Genomic DNA, 25541 nt, shown 5'->3' on the forward strand with positions numbered 1-25541 from the left:
CTGAGAAGCCGCAGCCGTGCGCAAGGACCTACGTGCCCAGCTGACGACAGTCCACGGACCCCAGCCGACTGAGCGCCAGCGGCCAGCTGCTATCCTGTGCCTGACCTGTGGCGGCAATCTGCTCTCTCCAGCTCCTGCGGGCTTTGCCTACGACCTCCGACAGAATCACGGGGGTGGGGAGCGGGTGCAGAACCAGAGTGGGTGCTAAGGATGGTCCAGGACTGAGGGACAAGACCCTTCCCGCCAGAGCACTTCTGGCAGGTGAGTTGTCACCTGGGGCTGTTCTGTGCCTGCTGCTGGGGCCAAGGGCCTCGCTCAGAGGGCCCCGGAGGGACCCACAGCATCAAGGCCAGACACCATCACCTGAACCCCCGAGACCCCCAAAGGCCCCTGCTCGGTCCTCTCCAGGAGGACCCTCACCCCTCTGTAACTCAGAGGGTGGCACGGACCTTTCGGAAAATGTAACGAAAGTCAAGAATTCCTTCCCCACCCCTCTCCCTGTGGACACAGAACATGCACGAACATCACACAGGATAACTTCAGAGGAAGAGGATTCAGGGATGTGAGATTATAAACTATGGGCCTCATTCCTAAACCTACCCTCTAAAAGCGTACGCCCTCCCCCCTCCTTTCTACCACATCAGCTGCTCTCAGTGGGGGGGCGGGGAAGCCATCCCCTTCTCTAGTTCCACTCTGCCAGCCGCCCTGCGCCCACGGAACGAGGCCAGCACGCATCCACCCTCGCCCGGGTCTGCCTCATCTGGGCTCTGCAGGTCTTCTTCCCCCCACCCCACCCCACGGACTCAGCGAGGTCCTGTGAGGCCAGTCACTGTGCTTGAACACTAATTTCCTCTCTAGAAAGAAACGACAGTTAACAATGTCTGAGGCAGGAGGTGCTACATTATAGTTTTAAAAAGAAGCCGCACTAAACTTCAGGGTAATCAGCACTACGGACTGAATGTTTGCATCTCCCCAGAATTCACATGCTGAAGCCCTAACCCCATAGTGTGGCTGTATTTGGAGATGGGGTCCCCAAGGAAGCACTGAAGGCTAAATGAGGTCTTGAGGATGGGGCCCTGATCCGACAGGATTGGTGTACTCGTGGGGAAAGGCCACATGAGGACACAGTGAGGGGTGGCCGTCTGCAAGCCAGGAAGGGAGCCCTCACCAGCACCCGACACTGACGGCACCTTGATCTTGGGCTTCTGGCCTCCAGAACTGTGAGAAATAAACTTCCAGTTTATTTAAATAAATTTGGGTATTTAAATAAATACCCAGTCTGGGGTATCTTGTTATGGAAGCCTGAGCTGACTAGTACAAGCACTTCTATGTTATTTTAAACAAATCAGGTCATATTAGAAACACAGGACTGTCACTCCCACCCGCTCCTGACACTCTCCCACCACACGCAACCCCTTGTAAAATAAAGCACCAAGAAACCACTTTGATCTCTTGGTCTGAAGGCACATCTCCTCCCCAGCTGCCATCAGACATGGAGTCCGAGGTTGGAATACCTGTATCATTGACTTCAGTTCAACCAAACCCACAGTGAAAGCAGCAGTGGATGAGCTTTCTTAGCTGTTTCTAAAGAGCCTGAAGTTGATCTCTGACCAGAACCCCACTCAAGCTAATAAGCTTTAAGAAAAGAAGATCCTCTCAGCGAGGACACTCAGTGCCCGGAAGGGACCTTCTGGGAAGCTCAGCAGCACAAGTCAGTCCTTCCCTGCATCTCAAAGTGACAAGTGAGAAAGCCAGGCTGTTAGATTTACTTCCAATTTTACTAGGATTTGCTCCTGTTGGGAAAGGACTTGCTGGGCTCTGGCTACAAAGAAAGGACATAATGAAGACTTTTAATTCCTTGAATGTCCACTGCTTTTTTGCAAAAGCAAAAGTGAGGCTGTCCTTGGAAGAAAAAGCCAAAGGATGTAGGAACGTGAGAACGAAATCACAAGAATATGTTGATGCCATTCAATAAACAAAAGTCAAAATTTAGCACATATAATAGAATTACGAAGGAAAACCTAAAAACTCAGAACTCTCAACTCACTGAAGTGTACAACAGAAAGGCTGCAGAGTTTAAATGGCATGTCAACGTGGCACGCTGGAGTGGAGGCGGTGTTGACAGGCACTGAAGCAAAGCTAATTCGCAGCATTTAAAGCCGTAAATGTCATAAACCCAGATGGTTCCCTCTAATCCTACATAAGTGGGAGTCTAGGTGTTTTGGTATTTAGGCAGGTGGGAGGAATATCATCAAACTACTGATATGCTAAGTCTACCAACAGACCCGTTAACCTGTGATTAAATGGTACACGTGCTCAATGCTAGTTGGGGACAGCTGTCACTTCCACACAGCTCAGCCCTAGGGACTCAATGCTCTCTGCTCATGTCAGCTGCAGTATCCGGAGCAGCTCTACTAAATTCACCCCAAATCGCACCATACTGGCTCATTGTGTGCCGGGGCCTGACACCTTGACAGAAGAAACCAGAGTTTTAGAGTCACTGCCTGCGGCTTTGGTCACAGAATCTGGATCGTGTCCATGTACAGTTGGACAGTCTAACATTTAGGAGAAACTGCAGGAGTTGGGGATTTCTTCCATGCAGCCAGCAGAGAAATCTGTCTGAGTCACGACATGGCTGGGATCAAGGGAGCTTTACTAGAACTTCTCAACTGCAAAGTAATCAAGACAGCACAGCAAGGATAAAAGCTAAGGTAGACGGTCAGAATGTATTTAAGCTGTTAGCTTCTTCAGTGACTATTCACTGGGGGTCTACTATAGGCAAAGCACCATTGCCAGGCAAAAAGTGTCTGAACCAAGGTCACCTTTACAAAGCATAGAAGGCTGCTCTTGTTAAAAGGAAACAGAAGAATATCAGACATATTCACTTACCTGTATATCTAGACACATATATACATCATTCTGTAGAAGCTAATTTCATGCAGGGACACTGGGAGAGGAAATCCCAAACAAGAAAAGAGACCAGCCAAAGCAATGCCCGCTGAGCCTCGGTGTCTGAGCGGGAACCCTCAGATTGTATGTTCTGTTTCAGGGCAAAACTTAAAGACAGCTTTCCTGGCTTTGATTACACATAATGTGCCCTGTGAAGGCACAGATGATACCTTCCACTGAATAACTTCCGATGGAAAGAACTAAAATTACACTCAAGATGCAACCGAGTTGGAAAATCACATGGGCCAAGGCAGAGATCACGACCCTCTGGCGTGAACCTTGAAACATCACAATAGCCCAGATGGTTTAGGCTCCAAGGTTCTTAGTGGCCGGGATTGCTATTTGGTTTAAGGCCAGGAGACCTCTGTGTGTCTCTGAGCCAGAAGACACCTGCACCACCCCGGCGACTGAGTGCAACTGAACTGCACAGGCAGAACTACTCACCTGGGAAGCACAGAGGCTCCTGGCCTTGCACAGGGAAAACTTCCTCACCACCCACTAACCCCACCCCTCCTCTGGGCCCACACACTGCGTGGGAAACTAGAAGTCAAGCCACAGACTGGGACAAGATGTGTGCAAAAGACATCTGATAGAGCAGGGGTCCCCAACCCCCAGGCCGCGGGCCAGCACCGGTCCGCAGCCTGTTGGGAACCAGGCTGCAGAGGAGGGTGAGTGGCGGGCAACGAGCGAAGCTTCATCTGTATTTACAGCTTCTCCCCATCGCTCGTGTTACCACCTGGATCATCCCCCGCCCCGGCCCCGGCCGTGGAAAAACTGTTTTCCGTGAAACTGGTCCCTGGTGCCAAAAAGGCTGGGGACCGCTGTGACAGAGGACTTGCATTCAGAATAGATAAAGAATTCTCAGAAATCAGCATGAACAAAAAAATCCAGTGAGAATATGCAAAGATCATAAACGGCTGGCAAAAAAGCACACTAAAAAATGTTCGACATTGTTAGTCGTAGGGAAATGTGTTTTAAAGTCACAATTACACAGCACTACACACCTATTAAGATGGCTAAAATAAAAAGAACAAAACAAACAAAGATGACAATGAAAGGCTGGTGAGAAGGCACACGAATGCCTGTGACCACAGAGTCCCACTCTGCAGTATCAGCTAAGAGAAATAAAAACGTGTTCACACAAAAGCCTGTTTGTGGATGTCTACGACGGCTTTACTTGTAAACCACTCAAACCTGGAAGCAGCCCAGCTGTTCTTCAGTCGGGGAGTGGATAAACTAACTGGTCCACCCACACTGGAATCCTCTCAGCCTAGAAAAGGGACAGACTACTGACCCACCACGTGGACGCACCCCAAATGCAATACACTGAGTGACAGAAGCCAGACCCAGGAGGTCGCACCCTGTATGATTCCACTTACAGGACAGAAAACAGGCCAGTGGTTGCCAGGGAACATTTTGGGGTGATAGAAATGTTCTACATCTCGATTGTGATGAAGGTTACATGCATGTGTTTGTCAAAGAACCGCACACCAAAAAGGGTGAATTTGACTCTATGTAATTTATAGCTTTATAAAGCTGACTTAAAAAAAAAAAAGAATTCAGGGCTTCCCTGGTGGCGCAGTGGTTGAGAGTCCGCCTGCCAATGCAGGGGACACAGGTTCGTGCCCCGGTCTGGGAGGATCCCACATGCCGCGGAGTGGCTGGGCCCGTGAGCCATGGCCGCTGAGCCTGCGCGTCCAGAGCCTGTGCTCCACAACGCGAGAGGCCACAACAGTGAGAGGCCCGTGTACCGCAAAAAAAAAAAGAATTCAGTATTTGTACCCCCATGTCCATAGCAACACTATTCACCATAGCCAAAAGGTGGAAGCAATCTAAGTGTCCATCAATGGATGACCGGATAAACAAAGAAACGAAAAGTGGTCCATCCTCACAAGGGAATATTATTCAGCCTTAAAAAGGAAGGAAATCCTGTCCCGTGCTACAATGTAGATGCACCTTGAGGACAGCGTGCCGAGTGAAATGCGTGACATTAGCCAGTCACGAAAAAGACCAATACTATAGGATTCCATTTATATGAGGCCCCTAGAGTCATCAAACATTATAGAGACAGGGCTTCCCTGGTGGCACAGTGGTTGAGAGTCCGCCTGCTGATGCAGGGGACATGGGTTCGTGCCCCGGTCTGGGAAGATCCCACATGCCACGGAGCGGCTGGGCCCGTGAGCCATGGCCGCTGAGCCTGCGCGTCCGGAGCCTGTGCTCCACAACGGGAGAGGCCACAACAGTGAGAGGCCCGCGTACCGCAAAAAACAAAATTATAGAGACAGAAAGTAGAATGGCAGTTGCCAGGAGCGGGGGGAGGGGAGAATGGGGAGCTAGTGTTTCGTGGGGACAGAGCTGCAGTTTACAAGATGAGAAAAGTTCTAGAGACCCATGGTGGGGACAGTTGCACAACACTATGAAGATACTTAATGCCGCTGAACTGGGCTTAAAAATTGTTAAGACAGTAAATTTCATGTTATCTGTATTTTACCACAATTAAAAAAGAATTCTTTTTAATGAAGGTGAAATAAAGATATTTTCAGACAATCTTTTTTTTTTTTTTTTTTGCGGTACGTGGGCCTCTCACTGCTGTGGCCTCTCGCGTTGCGGAGCACAGGCTCCGGACGCACAGGCTCAGCGGCCATGGCTCACGGGCCCAGCCGCTCCGCAGCATGTGGGATCCTCCCGGACCGGGGCACGAACCCGTGTCCCCTGCATCTGCAGGCAGACTCCCAACCACTGCGCCACCAGGGAAGCCCCAGAAAATCTTTTTTAAAAAGATCAGCCATCTGTGAGTCCAGCCTCCTCATTTTAAGGATGGGGAAACTGAGGCTCACCAAAGAGGAAAAACTTGCTCACAATCTCGCGCTCCAGCAAAGGCAGCGTTGGGATGGGCACAGGGGTTCCCGGTCTCATCATCCAAAGCTCTTTTCCCTGAAAATCACGTCTCCCAGCAAGATGCTGGCAGCCCCCCAGTGCAAATTTGTCTCAGTGATAAATCAGGTGAGGAAGTAACCTGCTGTAAGTCATAAATTAAAATATACGCAGGGCCCATATCAAAACAGTAGGGAGAAAACCTAGGCCAACGTTTGGTAGGACTGAAAGAAAGACATGGAGGAGGAGTATCAACCAAAGGGGTTTCTCTGGATTTCTGCAAGTGTAACACGGAACGATGACATCTGCATAACTGAACTACCGAGAACATTTTCCATACAGAGTTTACAGACCTGGCTGCAGTGCTTTTGTTTTGGGTTGTTTTTTTTTATATATATATATTTTTGGCACGAACAGAACTCACCTTGTTCTTTTCCGTTACACACAGCAATTCCATTTTCTGTAACACCCTCCCCATCTGAGCTTGGTCTCTCTGAAGACAGTTTCTGTGAGGATCAAAAGATTAAGTTATTCTTACAATGGCCACACTGACCAAGTGTTGCATCATGGATCAATGAAAAGTCATCTCAAAAGCGAAAGAAAACGTGGGCTGCATTCCTAGTAATCTGGAGACAGGGCCCAACTATAACACGGGCTACCTGGGTGGTTTGCTACAACGGCTTTAAAAGCATCGAAAGAACAAAGAAAAAAGTCGCTGAGGTTATACTAACACACGCTGTAGTACCAAGCTTGTTTCAATCAAATCACTTTTTCTTGCAAATAATTTTGAAAAAAATATTGGGTTGGCCAAAAAATTTGTTCGGGTTTTTCCGTAACATCTTATGGAAAAACCCAAACTAACTTTTCTGGCCAACCAAATATTAGGAGTACATAAAATATTCCCCCTCACCAAGCCACATTATCCTTCCAGAAATAAATCCTACACCATTCATTTAATTTCCTCCCAGCATTCACCAATAACTGGGCGAGTGTCAGTATCTGCTCACAGCAATACAGTCAGAAATATACACAGAGAGATGAGTTACTATCAAAGCATCAAAGGGCACAGGGATACCCGTAATTATTTTAATCCTAATATATGGATTTGAGGAGCCTAATTAGGATTCCAGGTTAGTTTCAGGAGAAGAAACATAGTTCTGAGCAGAACCTCTTCCATTCCAACCAGAGACCCTGTGGAGTCACAGTGAAGGAAGTGGCTCTAGAACACCCCTCCTCAGAACCTCAAATTACACCCCAGGGCCACAGAGACTGGCCAGCCGGGAGATAGTCAAAATACCCGGATGATACCAGAACACAGGGACACATGCGCTCACCTCATGATAAGAGGTCCAGGCAGTGCTGGGCCAAGATGGCAGGCAGGTGCCAGTAACCCCCAGTGGTACCGGCAAGAGACAAAGTAAAAGAATTATGGCTTTAGCGGGACCCTAGTGTGTGCCACATTCCAGTGACAGAAGGACTAAAAGCCCAGCTCTCAGGCCAGGAAGCACCCCTGGGATCTGGGTCAACAGGTCCGGCCAGGCACTAACAATGCCACCTTAGAAACCAAGACAGTAAAAGAGAACCGCCAACTCCCGCGTGAGTGGGTGAGAGAAGAGCCCCGACGTGTTGCTGATGAGAAACAGAGTAGGATCAAACTTTCGGAAAGTAACTTGCTTAGTCCCATGAATCAAAATCTTTAAAAATTCTATCCTTTGGTCTAGTAAGCCAGCTTCTAGGAATCTCTTCTCAGGTAATAGTCAGAGAAGCAGCAAAGATTTACACAAAAGTGTCAGGTTATTTTACACGACTCAGAAAAGAAAAAAGAGAGCCTAGTGGGGGGGTACATAAATAATAGAGTTATATGAATTGGATATTATTCAGGTGATGAAAATGCAAACATGCTCGTTGCATGTTATGTGTTTTCAAAAACCTGGAAAACTGCTAATAGTATAAAGGTTAACTGAAAAGAAAAAAGGAAAAAGCAGCATAAGAAATTTTATGCATCAGATTATCCAAACTGTAAAAGAAACACACGAATAGAAGAAAACTGGTTTAAAGACATGCAGAGCTTTGAGAGGAGCTCTAGACTCCTAAGTGACCTTATCCATCCTATTTCTGGTTCTTTACTTTCTAAATTTTCTGCAGTGAGCAGGCATTAGTTTTGTAATCAGGAAAAAAAGAGAAATAGGCCTGCTATGTCACAATATCAGGGTGAGGGTTGTGAGGTTAACTTTATAAGTCAACTTGGGGGGCATTTGTGGATGAAACTAACATTTGAACTGGTGAACTCTGGGGCTTCCCTGGTGGTGCAGTGGTTAAGAATCCGCCTGCCAATGCAGGGATCATGGGTTTGAGCCCTGGTCCAGGAAGATCTCACAGGCCGTGGAGCAACTAAGCCCGTGCACCCCAACTACTGAGTCTGCGCTCTAGAGCCCGCGAGCCACAACTACTGAGCCCACGTGCCACAACTACTGAAGCCCGCGTGCCTACAGCCCGTGCTCCACAACAAGAGAAGCCACTGCAATGAGAAGCCCGTGCACCGCAACAAAGAGTAGCCCCGGCTCGCCACAACTAGAGAAAGCCCGTGCGCCTCAACGAAGACCCGACAGAGCCAAAACTAAATAAATAGATAAATGAATAAAATAAATTTTAAAAAATAAAAAAAATAAATTGGTGGACTTTGAGTAAGCAGATTGCCCTCCACAGTGTAGGTGGGTCTCACCCAAGCAGTTGAAGGTCTGAATTAAAAAAATAAAAACGGGCCTCCCAAGCAAGGGGTGGTGGGGGGCAGTCCTCCCATCACCTGCGTCATCAGCTCTCCTAGGTCTCCAGCCTAAGGCCCCACGATGCAGATTTTGGACTCACCTGTCTCCATAACCTCGTGAGCCAATTCCTCATGATAAATCTCTCAGTATGCATATAATTGTATATGTAGAATTTTATCTTTATTGAAATTTTATGTATATTTTATAATATATATAAAATTTGTGTACACACACATACACACACACCCCACTGGTTCTGTTTCTCTGAAGAACCCTGACTAAAACAAGAATAGACAAAGAAGGATGTGTTCACCGGCAGGGCAGGGGCCAAACAGGGAGCGCTCAGAAAGTTCCTGAGACAGAGGCTACCGACAGAACACGGTGGGGCACAAAGCCAGGGATCTCCATGGAAACGAGATCTCTGCACATACAGGCAACAGAGCTCCACCAGGGACAGACAGCAGGAGTGGCGGGTTCACGCGCTCTGGCAGGAGGGCTAGCCCTACCCACCTGCTGCGTGCTCACGGCGCCCAAGTACAGAGCAGAGAAGGACAGGAAGTGTTACCCGTCTGTTGGGAATAAACCTCTGGGAAGGTGCACTGACGAAGCAGCTGCTGTATTCCAGAAGAACACAGAGCTGCCTGCGGATCTCACGCTGCTGTGTAACAGCAGGTGACCTTGATCACCTTACACCCTGTGCCACGTTTACAGCCATTCCTGCATCTACAGCTGGGAAGCATAAAACTAACCATGCAGTCTGTAGAACAGCCAGTGTGAGCTTCGTACAGAGCAGGCAGAGCGGAAGCAGGGCTGCATTACCTTTTTCCTTTTTTCAACCAGAAGTGCTGAAATATCAGAGGCGTTATGAAAACTTCGAGGAAGGTCCAAGTTAACTGTAAGGTTAATTCCCAGAAAGAAACACGCCCCTTACCTTCTCCAGTTCTGCCTTGTGCACCGGGGAGCTGGAGGGCGGAGGACATTCCGAGTCTGCTGGCCCGCTGCAGCCGCTGTAGATCTCTCTGACCACCTGTGGTGAGTGCACAAGGGCAGAGATGGTTACACAAGGGTCCAAGCAGAGGCAGGAGGTGCGGTAGGAAAGTTCCGAGGGGTCAGAGGCATCTGGATTTAAGCTCCAGGATGCCAGGCACTCGTTTGTTCGTTCTTTCACTCATCATTCACCAAATGTCCATCCCATCCTGGTACTGACAGAGGTTCTGGGATACAGAAGGGAACGGTGTACGTGAGAGTCCTGCCCTCATGGGGCTTCCGCTCCAGTAAAAGTTAGATACCACGATAAACAATGAATATCACCAAAAAATGGACGTAAGACAGCAGTCAGCGCTACAAAGAATAGAAGAGAGTCTTTAACAAAAAGGGGTGGCTGATTTAGATCAAGAGAGGCCTTCCTGGGATGACATGTAAGCCGAAAGCTGAGCTCAATGACCAGAAGGATGCAGCCACGTGAAGAACCGGCGGAAAGGGTTGTAGGCAGAGGGGACAAGGTGCAAGGCCCTGTGGTGGATGTGAAGAGTTTACGGAAGACCCAGAGTACCAGGGGCCAGGAGATGGGCTGGGAGAGGCCAGCGGGAGCCAGGGGATCACTGTCAACAGGCTGGTGCTCATGGCCATGGATGGAATGAGCCAACGGGGGGAGGGTGAGACAAAGCAGGACGGAGACCCAGGAGGAGACCTCGAGCCAGTCAGTACATGGGGTGGGGCCAAAGGAGAGAAGCAGCTGGAAGAGTCTGAGCTGCGATGGACAGGGAAGCCAGAAGCAAACCAGAAGAGCTCACCTCCAAGAAGAGGGAGCAGGAGGGAGGGAGGCGGTGGGCATGGCCGGCGGGGACACCTAGGGAGGAGCTGAGCAGAGGAAGGACTCCGCAGAGACGGGGCGGGCTGGGCTCTAGAGAAGCAGGGGAGGGCGCAGGAAGGCCGGCGCGGGCGGGCGGCAGTAGGAGTCTGAGAAGGCGCCTGACTGCTCTGTGAGGCAGGCACAGCAGTACTGGCTGAGAGGCGTCACCCCTCTCACCTCGGCATCCTCACTAGCAAGGAAGGCGCATCAATGTGACGTGCCTTGTATTTACGGCTGAGTGAAGAGAGAACGTGACCCTGCATGCAAGATGCCTCAGCCAGCACCTGCACGTGTACACTGTCACCAGCACCGTCATCACTGCCGGCACCTGCACGGTTTACGCTGAGAGCTCAGAAAGGGATCCTGGCCCAGACCCGCAGGTGTCAGGACCATCTTGCGGCACTACTGGCAATCACGGCCACCCCTGCGGCCACCCGCTGTCCCTCCCGTCCTTCCTGAGCTCCTGCAAGGAGGTGGGCATGGTTCTGATCACTGGGGACGTGCAGCAAACAAGACAGACAAGCTCCCGGGTTGGTGCAACTTACACTCTGGTGAATGAAGAGCTAGCAGGCAAAGCTTTCAAAATGTCTTCTATTCTTTTTGGAACTAAGCTGCAATTTGGGTTCAACCCAAGTGCCTTCTGAGAAAAAAATAAAAAAGCAATGCCAAAGCCCCAGCTCTCTGTGTAGTAACTTTGCAATACGATCTCAGCAGACACATCCAGATTCCCTTGGCTTGCTCTGGGCTTGGGATGGGAGCCAGGAACGGACAGGAGGCCGGGACAGCATTTCCAGCCATCCTGCTGCCCAGCTGCTTTACGAAAAAGCAATGGAGTGAGGTCCACGTTGCAGAATAAAACAGGAAAAAAAGGAAAAGAAGAAACCCAGAGAGCTTGCTGCAATGTTTTGCTCCTTGTTGAGTCTGAGGTGTGAAAACGTAAGCAAAGGTGACACCAACCAGGTGACCTGCACCTCCTGAATGTCTCCGAGCAGAAAAGGTTCCCTCAGTTTTGCGTTTCATGCTCATTTCACTGCTGCTTTTTCTGCAGCAGGTCTTTATTCCCTCACCTCCCCTGTGTTTATCAAGCCTTCAGCTGACAAGGCACACTTTTATCTGACCTAAGGATGAGACGTTTTCTTCCCTCTTGGTAAAAAGTATAATGCAATGGAAAACTCCTGGGCTTTTGCATCTGATGGGAGCTAGGGCTGAAGCCCCAGTGCCACCACCAGCTGCAGAGGCACGGCTGAGCCACCAAGGCTGTGAGCCTCCACCTCTGCCCAGAACGTGTGAAAGCGACGCCCACTGGGACAGCTCAACGAGGATGCCAACGTGTGCTCTCTTCCCGCGAAAATGCGTTCAATTGTACACACACTGCTAAGGGTCTCGAGGCCCTTGTTTCAGACTAGAAGGCTAAACCCCACAAAACACTACCTGCAGAAACCTCTCTCTGGCAAAAGCTTTTATGCAAAACACAGTTGTCTTTTTTCTTTCCTTTTTTTTTTTTCTTTTTTCCAAAGGGGGAAGGATCTACGAAGCTCCAGTCAGATCTCAGGTATCTCCTGGAGAAGGTGTGCTCCCCTCTCGGCTGGACGGAACTCATCCTTCATGAGCAGCCTGGGTCCCCCGTGACCAGAAAGCCTGCTCGGACCCTCCTGCATGGGACACAACGCGGCTGCCCCTCCACGGGCCACGCACAGCACTCAGGCCCTGGTCACGGGCATCCTGGAGCCGCAGGTCTGCTTCTTCTATCAAGCCAGGCTCATTTTGAGAGAAGGGGCTCTGTCTCACTTAGGCTGGCATTCCCAATGTCTAGCACATAACAGCAACTAAAAAAAAAGTTTGATGAAAGAAAAAGAGAAGGGAATGAAGAGATAAATTCGACCTGAAATTCCCTATGAGAAAAAAAAAAAAAAAAGCTGTGAATGAAAAACAGAAGGAAAGAGACTAGGCCATCACATGAGAAAAGTAAAGCCTTGTGACAAAGTTTCCCTAGTCCTCTGCATAGATTCCTAAAATCCTCAGGGATGGGGAAGTTTTAAAAAATAAAAGAGAGAGAGGGCTTCCCTGGTGGTGCAGTGGTTAAGAATCCGCCTGCCAATGCAGGGGATACGGGTTCGAGCCCTGTCCGGGAAGATCCCACATGCCGTGGAGCAACTAAGCCCGTGTGCCATAACTACTGACTGAGCCTGCGCTCTAGCGCTCGAGAGCCACAACTACTGAGCCCACGCACCTGGAGCCTGTGCTCCGCAACAAGAGAAGCCACCGCAATGAGAAGCCCACACGCAGCAACGAGGAGTAGCCCCCGCTCGCCACAACTGGAGAAAGCCAGCGTGCAGCAACGAAGACCCAACGCAGCCAAAAATTTAATGAATGAATGAATGACTTAATTAAAAAAAACCAGAGAGAGAGAAAGAAAAAGAGCATCAGCTAAAAGCCATGCCTGCAGCACAACACACCCCAGCCTCACCAACTTCCTCCCACTCCTGGTCACTGGACTGTCCCCTCCACTCTCCCCCGTCCCATATCAGGTCCTGTTTTTCCCGCAAACAAACGTTTGGGGAACCGAGGAATCTCTGAGGCTCCAAAGCCAGGGGAGCTCACCGAGCCGTCAATGCCAGCTCACGAAATGTAATCACCCTTCTGAGAAGCCCTTCCTGATGAAGCCAACCCAAATACCCGCATGCTTACAATGCTGTACACAGATCAACTATACCCTTTCCTCCCTATTAGTTTCTCCCTTCTAGGACTTGAATTCCTCGTGGAGAGAACAGAATGAGGTGGATTCGGTAGACCAGAGGAGACCCAGCACGCCTGGGGCCAGGTGGGGTTATTCATGGTATCCCAGCAACATGAGACTGTTTAATAATAGTAATTACATCCCAGGTACAGAGAAAGGCACTGCTGAAAAGATCAATGAGAGAAACCAGTCTTTCTTTCCATGGGTTTTATCAAACGGTTGGATTATTTCAGGTTATCTTCACGGAACTGTCTTTCTTCTCTGATTGCTGTTTATTGCCATATTGCCCCTGCAGAGTTCATTCGGAAGTAGTAAATAAAAGGTTTATCACCCGATTTCTCAAATAGCTGCAAATGAGGTTTTTACACTAATATACTTCTTTTGGAAGAGCCATGTTCTGTGAGAAGTTTAATACGTATTTAAGAGAACTGGATCCAAATTCAGAATCACAAATCCCTCAAAATACAAATTGTTATATGTTCTGTGGTATTTTTGTTTGCTTTTAACTTGAGCCTGCATCTCCAGAAACACAATCTCTGCACATTTTTTAAGGAAATCTGACCACTCCATTTCTGGGAATATTGACTCTTGTCTTCTGAGTGACCCCAACAAGATGGTTCATGTTTTCAGCATCTGCACACACACGCACCGAGAGGGAACTTTGGCAAGAGCTGCTGGTAATGGAAGTTGCAGACCAAAAGGACAGAAACAAATTTGGTAACGATCCTTGGAGAAGCGTCTGTCAAGTCCTGTACTGGCCCAACAAAGGCCCCAGGCTTCTCATACCTGACAGAGGGAGTGCGTGTGACTTACCAAAAAGGTCTTTAATTGTTACACTGAAGCCACGTTTTGAAATACTGAACACCTGGATAATAGGTTTAGGACAGTGCGGGAGAAGAGGAGTTTATATGAATAAAAGACTTGGCATCTGTCTTACAAAGCAATTCATGACAGAGAGTTGTTAGAATTTTCACAGAAGGAATCCTAAGACGTGGTAGTAATAAATCACAAATTTCAACTGTTTGTTACAGTTCTGAGAGTGCTTTTATGTAACCTTTTCATTCTAGCTTTTGGACCATTCTGATCAGTATTATTTCCACTTGATAGATAAAGGGGAAAGAGTTTGCTGACCAAAAATATCATAATGAGTTAAAGGCATTCTCAGAATATACTCCAGATTTCCAGACTTTTCATTCAATCTTCTGCCACTCTAACACGCTATCATCAACATAAAGCAGGGTTGTTTCTTTTACGATAGTTCTTTAAGAAGAAGAATCTACTTCAATCATAAAGACGTGGCCTTGACAAGGTGAAATAAAAAAAACATGATGACAGCATTGACTTCTTACACATAAAACTATGACTTCAAAGTTTTTAATCATTTAGAAAAAAAAAGTTGGAAGCCACATCCTAGCTGATTTCAAGGCTCTCTCTAAAGCTGCAGCAATCACAACAATGTGGCAGTGACACGAGGACATACAAACAGACGAACGAAACAGAACAAGGAGCCCAGAAAAGGACCCACACATTACACAATCAACTGATTTCCAATTGCGGCAATTAAGTTCATTCCAATGGTACTAAAACAACTGACTATGCATATGGAAGGAAATGAATCTGGACTCCCGTATCTCATCCTGTACATGAAAACCAACATGCATGAATCAGAGACCTAAACGTAAAGACTGAGCCAGTAAAATTCTGGAAGAAAATAACAGGTTCTATCATGGTGGCTTGGAATATGCTAGAATTGGGGGGGTGGGGTGGGCAGGATGCAAAAAGTACTGACTACAGAAGTAAAGACTGGTACACCAGATTTCAGATTTAACAATTCCTGTTCATCAAAAGGTACCATTAAGGAAGATAATTAATCTACAGATTAATCAGAGAGTAATTCTTTAAGGCAAGAAACACTGAGAGGAAGAGGGACATTTCAGGTTTTAACTACCAGTAAATATAACCATTTAAATTTTGTATGCAACAAATAACATAGCCTCAAAACTACTAAGCAAAAACTAACAGAAATAAAAAAGACATAGATAAATTCATAATCAAAGTGGTAGATATTCCCACATCTCTCTCTCTGAGTAACTGATAAAACAAATAAATAAATTAGTAAGGATATAGAAGATTTGAACATAACAATTAATGACTGTGATCTAACAACCATATATAGAAGAGTACACCAAGCAAATGCATAATACACATCTGTAGACACTGTAGACACTGAACACCTACCCAAACTGACTACATGCTGAGCAATAAATCAAGTCTATAAATTTCTACTTTGTGAAACCATATAAAGGTCTGTGACTAGAGTGGAATTAAACTAGAAATGTAAAACAACCAGGTCATTTTTTAAAAATCACTGACTACTGGGAAACTAAGCAATATATTCCCAAATAAACCATGAGTAAAAAGGGGAATCACAACAGATATTAGGAAATATTTTAAATTGAATGATAGGGGACTTCCCTGGTGGTGCAGTGGTTAAGAATCCGCCTGCCAATGCAGGGGACACGGATTTGATTCCTGGTCTGGGAAGATCCCATGTGCTGTGGAGCAACTAAGCCTGTGTGCCACAGCTACTGCGCCTACGCTCTAGAGCCCACATGCCACAACTACTGAAGCCCATGCGCCTAGAGCCCATGCTCTGCAATAAGAGAAGCCGCTACAATGAGAAGCCCACCACCGCAACGAAGAGTAGTCCCCACTCGCTGCAACTAGAGAAAGCCCACGTTCAGTAACAAAGACCCACTGCTGCCAAAAAACAAAACAAAAAAACCCATTAAACTGAATGATAAAAACACACACACAAAAAATCAAAATAGAGAATGCAGCTAAAACTGTAGTTAGAGGGAAATGCATAGCTTTAAATCCATACACACACACACACACATATGGAAAGGGCTCACAATCAATTATCTAAGTACACAATTCAAGAAGTTGGGATAATTACAGAAAATTAAGCCAAAACAAAGTGAAAGAGGAGAACTTAATAAAACACAAAACAATAGCACCACAGAGAAAAATCAACAGAGGAAAAATTTGGTGTTTTTGAAAGAACTAATAAGATAGATAAACCTCTGGCAAGACTGATGAAGGAAAAGGGGCAGCACATGGTATCTTGACTTCTGGTTGCCACACAGAAAGGCACGCAGGCCAGCACTCTCACCTTGACAACTAAAACAAGGTGGGTGAGCTCTAAAAACATTCAGAGAGAATTTTTCAGAGAGAACAGAGAGAATACCCCAGCAAACCAAAGAGCTGGCCAGCATCAGGCCAGAAAGAAAACCAAGCTGGTCCAGAAAGCTAGCATGTGTCTGTAGCACACAGAGACCTCCAGACGTCCACCACAGCTCAGAGCCTGAGCCACGCTGATGGAAAATTCCAGCTCCAGCCCTGAAACCATGTGAAGGCAATAGCAAAGTGAATGAAAGTAAAGCTGCAGCCCAGTCCAGGTCTGCCTCAACTAGTGAGACGGAGGCAGCCCACCTATGAGCAGCAGACGGGAGGAGGGGCACACCCTTTTCTGGAGGAAACAGTAATTACTTCAGTCTCTACTGTTCTTTTACACAAAGCAGATGGAATACAATGTAAACTCATGAGACAAATTCAATAGAAACAGTCCTAGAGATGATCCAAATATGAGAATTACAAAACACTTTAAAATAACTATGATAGGAAGTCAAAACGGATCGTGAAAAAGGCATTAAGACATGTGTGAAGAGATACAGAATTTCAGAAGAGAGATGGAAACTATTTTTTTTTAAAAAGCCAAAGAAAAATGCTAGAAATGAAAAATAGGATGTCACAAAAGAAGAATTCATAAGATGGGCTTAAGGGCACACTGGACACAGAAGAGGAAAGGACCAGTAAACTTGAGGATGGGTAAATCTAAAGTATCCACCCAAACTGAAACACACGGAAGAGTGAAGAAAAACAGAACAGAGAATCCAAAATCCATGGGATATTCCAAATGACCTAACATGTACCAACAAATTTTAAAAGGAGAGGAGAGAAAAAATGAGCCAGAAAAATATTTGAAAAGATAATGGCCAAAAATGGTCCAAAACCAATGAAAGACATCAACCCACAGAACAAAAACAAGCTCTGAGAAAGATAAAAACCTATAGAGCCACACCCAGACACCTCACAGTCAAGTGCTGAAAACCAAAGATTAAAAAAGCAAATCTTAAAGGGAGCCGCGAAAAAAAAAAATGACACCACATTCAAAGGCACAATTGATACAAGCGATGGCTAACTTCTCACCAAAAGTTAAGGTGAAATAAAGACATTTCTAGTCAAAGCTGAAAGGAGAAGAAAAAACCAAACAAACAAAAAGCTGAAAGTAGTTATTTCCAGAAGGTCTGCTCTAAAAGAAATCATTTTATTTTATTAATTTCTTTAGGGTGAAAGGAAATGATGACACTATATGAAGGTCCTTCTTCAGGAAGAAACAAAGTAAGGGGAGATGCCTGGGAGAATAGGAAAGACCTTTCTTGGGACTTCCCTGGCAGTCCAGTGGTTAAGACTCTTCCACTGCAGGGGGCGCAGGTTTGATCCCTGGTCGGGGAACTAAGATCAACCTTTCTTCAAGGACACACAGGGTCAGGTTCTATGAGCTAAAGTATACAATAAACTTGTTTGTGATCCTCCTTGAGAAGTCTGGCAAAACCACAACGATACTCTCCCAGCACATTTAATCATGCTGAAAACTCTTTTCAACTGTATTCCTCTAAAACTGCTTGAAACCAGGAGGTGCTGTAAAACCCCTACATTACCCAGCAGGGAATGGGGAGGAAAAGCAAGAAAAGGACGGATGCAATTTACCAAGGTCAGCATTAGGACTCTCACGGATTCTCATTAGAAAAGGACAGTGGTGTCTACAGTGCGGCCAATTTCCCTTAAACATTCTCTTTGGTATAGACCTTTAAGAGTTGTTCCGGGATGTTTATTAATTTATTTGCAATAGGGGATACGGCAGATGACTGGCACATGGTTTCCTCCCTATGGCACACAGGAAGATGTTTCCCAGACTCCCTGCAGGTCTGGGCAAAGGAGGGTGGGAGGAAGGGCTGTGAACACTCGTAGCTCTGGCCCCTAAAAACAACCTGCTGTCATCTTGATTTCCAAACAGATTTCAACAGGAGCTCGTATGTTTATTAACACCACCAATAACAGCAGCTCGCACCTACATACGTGCTCACAGAGGCGAGGTGCTCTTCTAAACACTTCATATCTTAACACGGTTGCAGCCTCACAACAACCCTAAAAAGCAGGCACTACTTTCAACCCCTCGCATTTTCATAGATGAGAAAACTGAGGCACGGAGAAGTCAAGGAGCTCATCTAAGACACTCAGCGAGTGACTGGCGGGGCTGAGGTCAGAACTCAGCGTCGGACTCCAATCTGAGCTCTAGCGACACTGTCTTTCTACACAGTGCTGGCTCACCACCTTCTCCTTCCCGGCTCCTTTATATTTATTATAATGAATTTCAGAAGCAGTTATAAGAGTCAAATAAAACTTTAGTGAAAATGGCTGTGGAATGCCATTTGCCTTAACAGCCTATCTGCCTGCAGAAACACTTACTTGCTCTCAAATGCTCTCTTCCATGAGGACTTTTATCCAAGTGGAAATGAGTAGGCTGAGCTAGAGCTGTGATTACCAAACCTGGCTTGGCATCGGGCATCAGGAGGTTCCTTAAAAATAGATTTCTGAGCAGAATATCTACAAAAAGGGCAAAGGATATAAACAGACAGTTCACGGAAACAGTAATACAGCCATAGGCTCTTGAACCCTATAAAAAGATGCTCAATGTCATTCATAATGAGAGAAATGCAGATTAAAACTAGATGAGATATCATTTTCCCTTATCAGGCTGGCAAAAATTCAAAAGTTGATAACACAGGCTGCTGGCAGGACAGTAGCGGGAAAAGGCACTCACATGCTTTTGGGAGGAAAAGGCACTCACACACTGGTGGGGGGAAACGCACTCACATACTGTTGGTGGGAAGGTAAACTGGTAAACCTACGAAGTGATTCAACTGTATCTCAAAATTACAATTGCTTATAACCTTCATGCAAACAACTCCTCTGTTTGGAAATACAGTCTACAGACTAGCAAAACTGTGAGATGATGCGGGCACAGGATTAACATTATAGAACTCCCTGTCACATCAAAAGAATGACAACAACCCCAAATCCACAAATGGAAGATAAGATTTTTTAAAAGTATATTCTATTTATAAAATGAAATGCGATGTATTGTAAAAGGGAAAAAGTGCTCTATCCTCTAACTTAGAGAAAAAAAAAATCTCCAAGATACGCTATTTAGGAAAAAAAAACAAGGTGCAGAACCTTGTTTCTGCACCCTTTTTATGAGGGTGGGGGGACGGGTATTGAAATTTGCATTTCTATTTGCTGCATAGGTACAAAGAAACTCAAAAGAGACATATAAAGTGATTGCTCTCACACATTGCTGGTAGAAGGACAACTGTACAAACAACCCTGGAGAACAATTTGCGAGGCTCTAGTAATGCTGAAGGTGTGCACATTATCAACACCAGCAATTCCAACATACGGTCTCCATCCTAGAGAAACCAGGACACCGAGACCAGGCGACCCGCACGAGAATGCTCACTGAACACTGCCCGTGACAGTGAGAGGCTGCAAGCAAATGAGGGAAAAAAGCTGGATGCAGAACACGTGCAGTTGGAAGCCATTTACGTGGAAATTTTAAACATGAAAAATAATACCATTTCTTGTTTATGAGTACAGACATTGTAAGTCAAAAGTATTTCTAAAGTATACCTAGATAATAATAAAGACCAAATTCAAAGATACAAGTAACCTTGGAAGACGGAGAGAATTTTTATTTTTAATGATAAAGCCCTTATAAATGGTTCAAAAAGAATAAAAAGACACAATCGAGGGAGAGAGAATTAATAGGGCAGGCATGTTTCAATTACATCTGTGGCTTTTTGGATCTTAAAAAGGGTAAAAGATATAAAGTAAAAAGAAAAAAAGTTCTTAGGTCCCAAATGAATCTAATCATTAGGGATTAGGATTGTTTTTTTGTTTATTGGTTGTTTTTTTTTTTAAATTTCCAGTTGATTCTGATAAGGCAGCCAATCTAACAACAATATCTGGATGAAACTAAACTAAAACGTCTCAGGTCTCTGCTGATTTTAAAAAATTAAAATTCTGTAACTGATTGATTGAAAGCAGTTTTGTCATCAGACTTCCATCTCTAATGAAGACTTCTTAGGTTCTCGTATTACAATGTGCAATGGAAGTAAAGCACAAACATTAAGTGGAGTAATTAATCAAGTTAAACCCTTTAGAAAAAGATAACTTAGCAAGTATTTACTTCTTTTTAAAGCAATATCAGCAAATGCTAGAAAGTTTTTGCAGTTAAGCTCCCATTGACAGAGTCATCACTCTATAATTAGCTAAGGGCCTGTGATTTGTATCTCACATCTGCTGAAATAAGGTGTAAGACTATTTCACCCCATCAGCATCTGACATCTTGAAAAAGTTTTGTCTTTGTCTATTTGTGAGCTGCACTGTCCGCTCATTCCTATTTCCCAGTGAAACAGTAAAACCCAGTGAACGCGAGATGACTTCATGTTAGACCAATACCATTCACAAGGGAGCTGCTCGTTAGTACGCATAAAATACTCAACAGACTGCGAGAACAGATGGAAAAGAGAAGAAAGCTTAGGTTTCAGAGTGTCCTTTCTTGGGTTCTCCACTAGGGAACAGGTAAACACAAAAATGCAGAAGGCCAGATACAGGTAACCAAGACTGGGACCAGGTGAAGAAAACAGAATCACATATAAGGCTCCTCGTTTACCTCCTCATTCTCTCCCTCCTTACTGAAGGAATGGTGCTAAGAACCTAGAAGTGAGGAATAAAAAGAGAGAATGGCAGATTGTCAAGATGGCCCAGCAGAATGAAAGTGAAAATGACGCCAGGAATTCAGAGGTCAACGCCTGGCCCCATCACCGGTTGATCACTGTGACATCCCGTCTACCTGGGACTTGGTATCTCATCTGTAAAATGAAATGGCCAATAGTAACACCTTTTTCAGGCAGCAGTTTTGAGGATTAAGAGATAATAATGATGGAAAAGTACTTTGGTAACACCAGTGGTTGACATGTAACGTATTAAGATTCTGTGTCTGGAAGGCTAAGCAAATTCAGCAGCAGAAACTCCTGATCACAGGACTCCCATTAAAAAAAAAAATGCTCTGCTCCATCTCCCAAATTACAGAGATGAGAAAAGCCACATCTATGTGTTCTGCGCCAACAGAAACCATCATTGCTGTCATCACAGAGTCTGACCCTTATACTTTCCTGGGGGATGAGAGGGAAGTGAGGCTCAAAGTTTAAAGGATGCTGGCATGTTACAAGAACCATTGTTATAAAATGTCTCATCAGGCTTTCCCACCCACTCCCAACCGGTTTTTCAAAGCAAGTACTAGCAGGCAATGATGGACTAGAAGGTTTGGACCAATTCTCCTGATAAAGACAATGAGGAAAGCAAGATGAAATATACACAGCATCTTCCTAAGAGCAAGAAAAGAGCTATTATCATAGTGTGGAATTACCTGGTCATGATTCAAAAGTATATGGGAATCCAGAGAAGCAGCCCAGCAGCCGGGACTGCCTTTGATACCCCCCAGAGGAGGTAGCCAAGAAGCTAGGTAGCACCCTGACAGCTCTGGCGGAATAGGGACCGAAAGCTGGAGTCCAGGGCTCGCCAAGGATGAGGCCCCTGGCAAAACCCTCACGCTTAATATTAGGGCCCCAAGATTAGTAGCTGGAGTAAGACTGTAATAAAAATAAGCCTGCCCGGGCTTCCCTGGTGGCGCAGTGGTTGAGAGTCCGCCTGCCGATGCAGGGGACGCGGGTTCGTGCCCCGGTCCGGGAAGATGCCACATGCCGCGGAGCGGCTAAGCCCGTGAGCCATGGCCCCTGAGCCTGCGCGTCCGGAGCCTGTGCTCCGCAACGGGAGAGGCCACAACAGTGAGAAGCCCGTGTACCGCAAAAAAAAATAATAAATAAGCCTGCCCTTGAATGGACTGCAGGCTGACTTCAAGTCACCTGGATGGCTCTGAAAATCTCAAGCTCTGAAATTAAATTAAACTGATTTTGGAGACCTACTGCCCCCTCAAGCATGTCGCACAGGCAAATGCTCTTGGATAGAAAAAAGCACTGTGCTGAGAATCAAATTATTTCTATAAGGACAACTAGACACACACAAGAAAAAGAATGAAATTGGACCCCTACCTCACACTACAAGCAAACACTACATCAAAATGGATCACAGACTATATTTATGAGGTAACACTATAAGGCTATTACAAGAAAATATAGGTGTAAATCTTAAGGCCTAGGATTAAACAATGGTTTCTTAGAAATGACACAAAAAGCAATAAAAAGGAATGAGATATTAATCCATATACAACATGGATGAACCTTGAGAACATTATGCTAAGTAAAAGAAGACAGTCACAAAAGGACATATGTTGTATGAGCGCGTTGGCAAATCTGTAGGGACAGAAAGCAGATGAGTGGTTGTCTGGGGATGGGGCTGGGGGAAATGACCGCTAGCATAGTGAGGACAGCTTTTCTCTTTGGGTTCATGAAAATGTTCTGAAATTAGATTACGGTGATAGTTGCACAACTCTGTGAATATACTAAAAACCACTGAATCATATGTTAAAAGGATGAATTGCATGAAATGTGAATTATACTTCAATAAGCTGTTATTAAAAATGATTATAATATTTTTTTCCAAATATAATGCCCAGCATGATCATTAGATAACCTGGCATGCAAGATGACAAAATGACATGAACAAGAAAAGGCACAACAGATAACAGAACCAGGTCCAAACTCAACCAAAACCACTGTCAAAACAATTATGTCTGTTATGTGCTTGTTATTGGAGAGAAAAGCCAAACAAACATTCCTAAAAAGAAACAACCAGAAATTCAAGAACTGGAAACTACCATAAACAAAATTAAGAATCCAGTGAACGGGAACAAACTTAACAGCAGATTAGATCCAGCTAAAGAGATACATAGTGAGCTGGAAAGTAACAAGAAAAAATTAACCAGACTAAAGGGGAAAAAAAGGATAGTAAAACACAAAGAGAAGATAAAAGTGGAATATAGTGAAAAAGTCTAACATATATTTAAATTAGTTGGGGGAGAGGAGGAAATGGGCAAAGTTATATTTTAAGGGAAATGGCTGAAAATTTTTTCTAAAACAGAAAAATACCAATCCACAGATGTAAAAATCCCAGGGAATCCCAAGCAGAATAAATAAAAAAGAATTGACATCCAGATACAATAAAGTGAAACCAGAAAATCAAAGTAAAAGAGAAAGCTCTATCCTCCTTGGAGAAATGTCTGTTTAGGTTTTCTGCCCATTGTTGGATTGGGTTGTTTGTTTTTTGGATATTGACCTGCATGAGCTGCTTGTATATTTTGGAGATTAATCCTTTGTCAGCTGCTTCGTTTGCAAATATTTCCTCCCATTCTGAGGGTTGTCTTTTCGTCTTGGTTACGGTTTCCTTTGCTGTGCAAAAGCTTTTAAATTTAATTAGGTCCCATTTGTTTATTTTTGGTTTTATTTCCATTTCTCTAGGAGGTGGATCAAAAAGGATCTTGCTGTGATTTATGTCATGGAGTGTTCTGCCTGTGTCTTCCTCTAAGAGTTTTATAGTGTCTTGCCTTACATTTAGGCCTTCAATCCATTTTGAGTTTATTTTTGTGTATAGTGTTAGGGAGTGTTCTAACTTCATTCTTTCACATGTAGCTGTCCAGTTTTCCCAGCACCACTTATTGAAGAGGCTGTCTTTTCTCTATTGTATATTCTTGCCTCCTTTATCAAAGATAAGGTGACCATATGTGCGTGGGTTTATCTCTGGGCTTTCTATCCTGTTCCATTGATCTATCTTTCTGTTTTTGTGCCAGTACCATACTGTCTTGATTACTGTAGCTTTGTAGACATTTCTCCAAAGAAGATATACAGATTGCCAACAAACACATGAAAGGATGCTCAACATCACTAATCATTAGAGAAATGCAAATCAAAACTACAATGAGGTATCACCTCACACTGGCCAGAATGGCCATCATCAAAATATCTACAAACAGTAAATGCTGGAGAAGGTGTGGAGAAAAGGGAACCCTCTTGCACTGGGAATGTAAACTGATACAGCCACTATGGAGAACAGTATGGAGGTTCCTTAAAAAAGTAAAAATAGGGCTTCCCTGGTGGCGCAGTGGTTGAGAGTCCGCCTGCCGATGCAGAGGACGTAGGTTCATTCCCCGGTCCGGGAAGATCCCACATGCCGCGGAGCGGCTGGGCCCGTGAGCCATGGCCGCTGAGACTGCGCGTCCGGAGCCTGTGCCCCACAACAGGAGAGGCCACAACAGTGAGAGGCCCGTGTAACGCAAAAAAAAAAAAGAAAAAAAACTAAAAATAGAACTACCATATGACCCAGCAATCCCACTACTGGGCATACACCATGAGAAAACTATAATTTAAAAACTCATGTACCACAATGTTCATTGTAGCACTATTTACAATATCCAGGACATGGAAGCAACCTAAGTGTCCATCGACAGATGAATGGATAAAGAAGATGTGGCACGTATATACAATGGAATATTACTCAGCCATAAAAAGAAACGAAACTGATTTATTTGTAGTGAGGTGGATAGACCTAGAGTCTGTCATACACAGTGAAGTAAGTCAGAAAGAGAAAAACAAATACCGTATGCTAACACATATATATGGAATCTAAAAAAAAAAAGGTTCTGAAGAACCTAGGGGCAGGACAGGAATAAAGACACAGACGTAGAGAACGGACTTGAGGACACAGGGAGGAGGAAGGGTAAGCTGTGACGAAGTGAGAGAGTGGCATGGACATATATACAGCACCAAATGTAAAACAGACAGCTAGTGGGAAGCAGCCGCATAGCACAGGGAGATCAGCTCGCTGCTTTGTGACCACCTAGAGGGGCGGGATAGGGAGGGTGGGAGGGAGACGCTAGAGGGAGGGAATATGGGGATATATGTATACGTATAGCTGATTCACTTGTTATCCAGCAGCAACTAACACACCACTGTAAAGCAATTATACTCCAATAAAGATGCTAAAAAAAGAAGAAACCTCTAGAAGCAGCGTGTGAACAGGGGGTATGTTGCCTTTTGAAGACAAAATTTAAAGTGATTAACCTCAAAGTAATCAGAATATTCCACTATCAAAGACAGAACTGTTCAGGTTAATCCATTGTTCACCTACGCTTGGAGAAAAGTACAAATTCAATAAAACAGATCTC

At 45.1% G+C, this 25541-nt stretch overlaps 1 protein-coding gene across 3 annotated transcripts in view; it reads right to left on the reverse strand.

Moving 5' to 3' along the window:
- Nucleotides 1-25541, reverse strand: part of AFAP1 (actin filament associated protein 1) — a 152580-nt gene that overhangs the window by 45817 nt on the left and 81222 nt on the right. For all 3 annotated transcript variants that reach the window (XM_049709231.1, XM_033419474.2, XM_004265152.3), the window contains exons 7-8: nucleotides 9520-9615; nucleotides 6248-6329 (exon numbers count right to left, since the gene is read on the reverse strand). In XM_049709231.1, coding sequence (XP_049565188.1) covers nucleotides 6248-6329; nucleotides 9520-9615 — 178 coding nt within the window. The remainder of the gene's footprint in view (nucleotides 1-6247; nucleotides 6330-9519; nucleotides 9616-25541) is intronic.

This window comes from Orcinus orca, chromosome 4 (genome assembly GCF_937001465.1).
Source record: "Orcinus orca chromosome 4, mOrcOrc1.1, whole genome shotgun sequence".
Lineage (NCBI taxonomy): Eukaryota > Metazoa > Chordata > Mammalia > Artiodactyla > Delphinidae > Orcinus > Orcinus orca.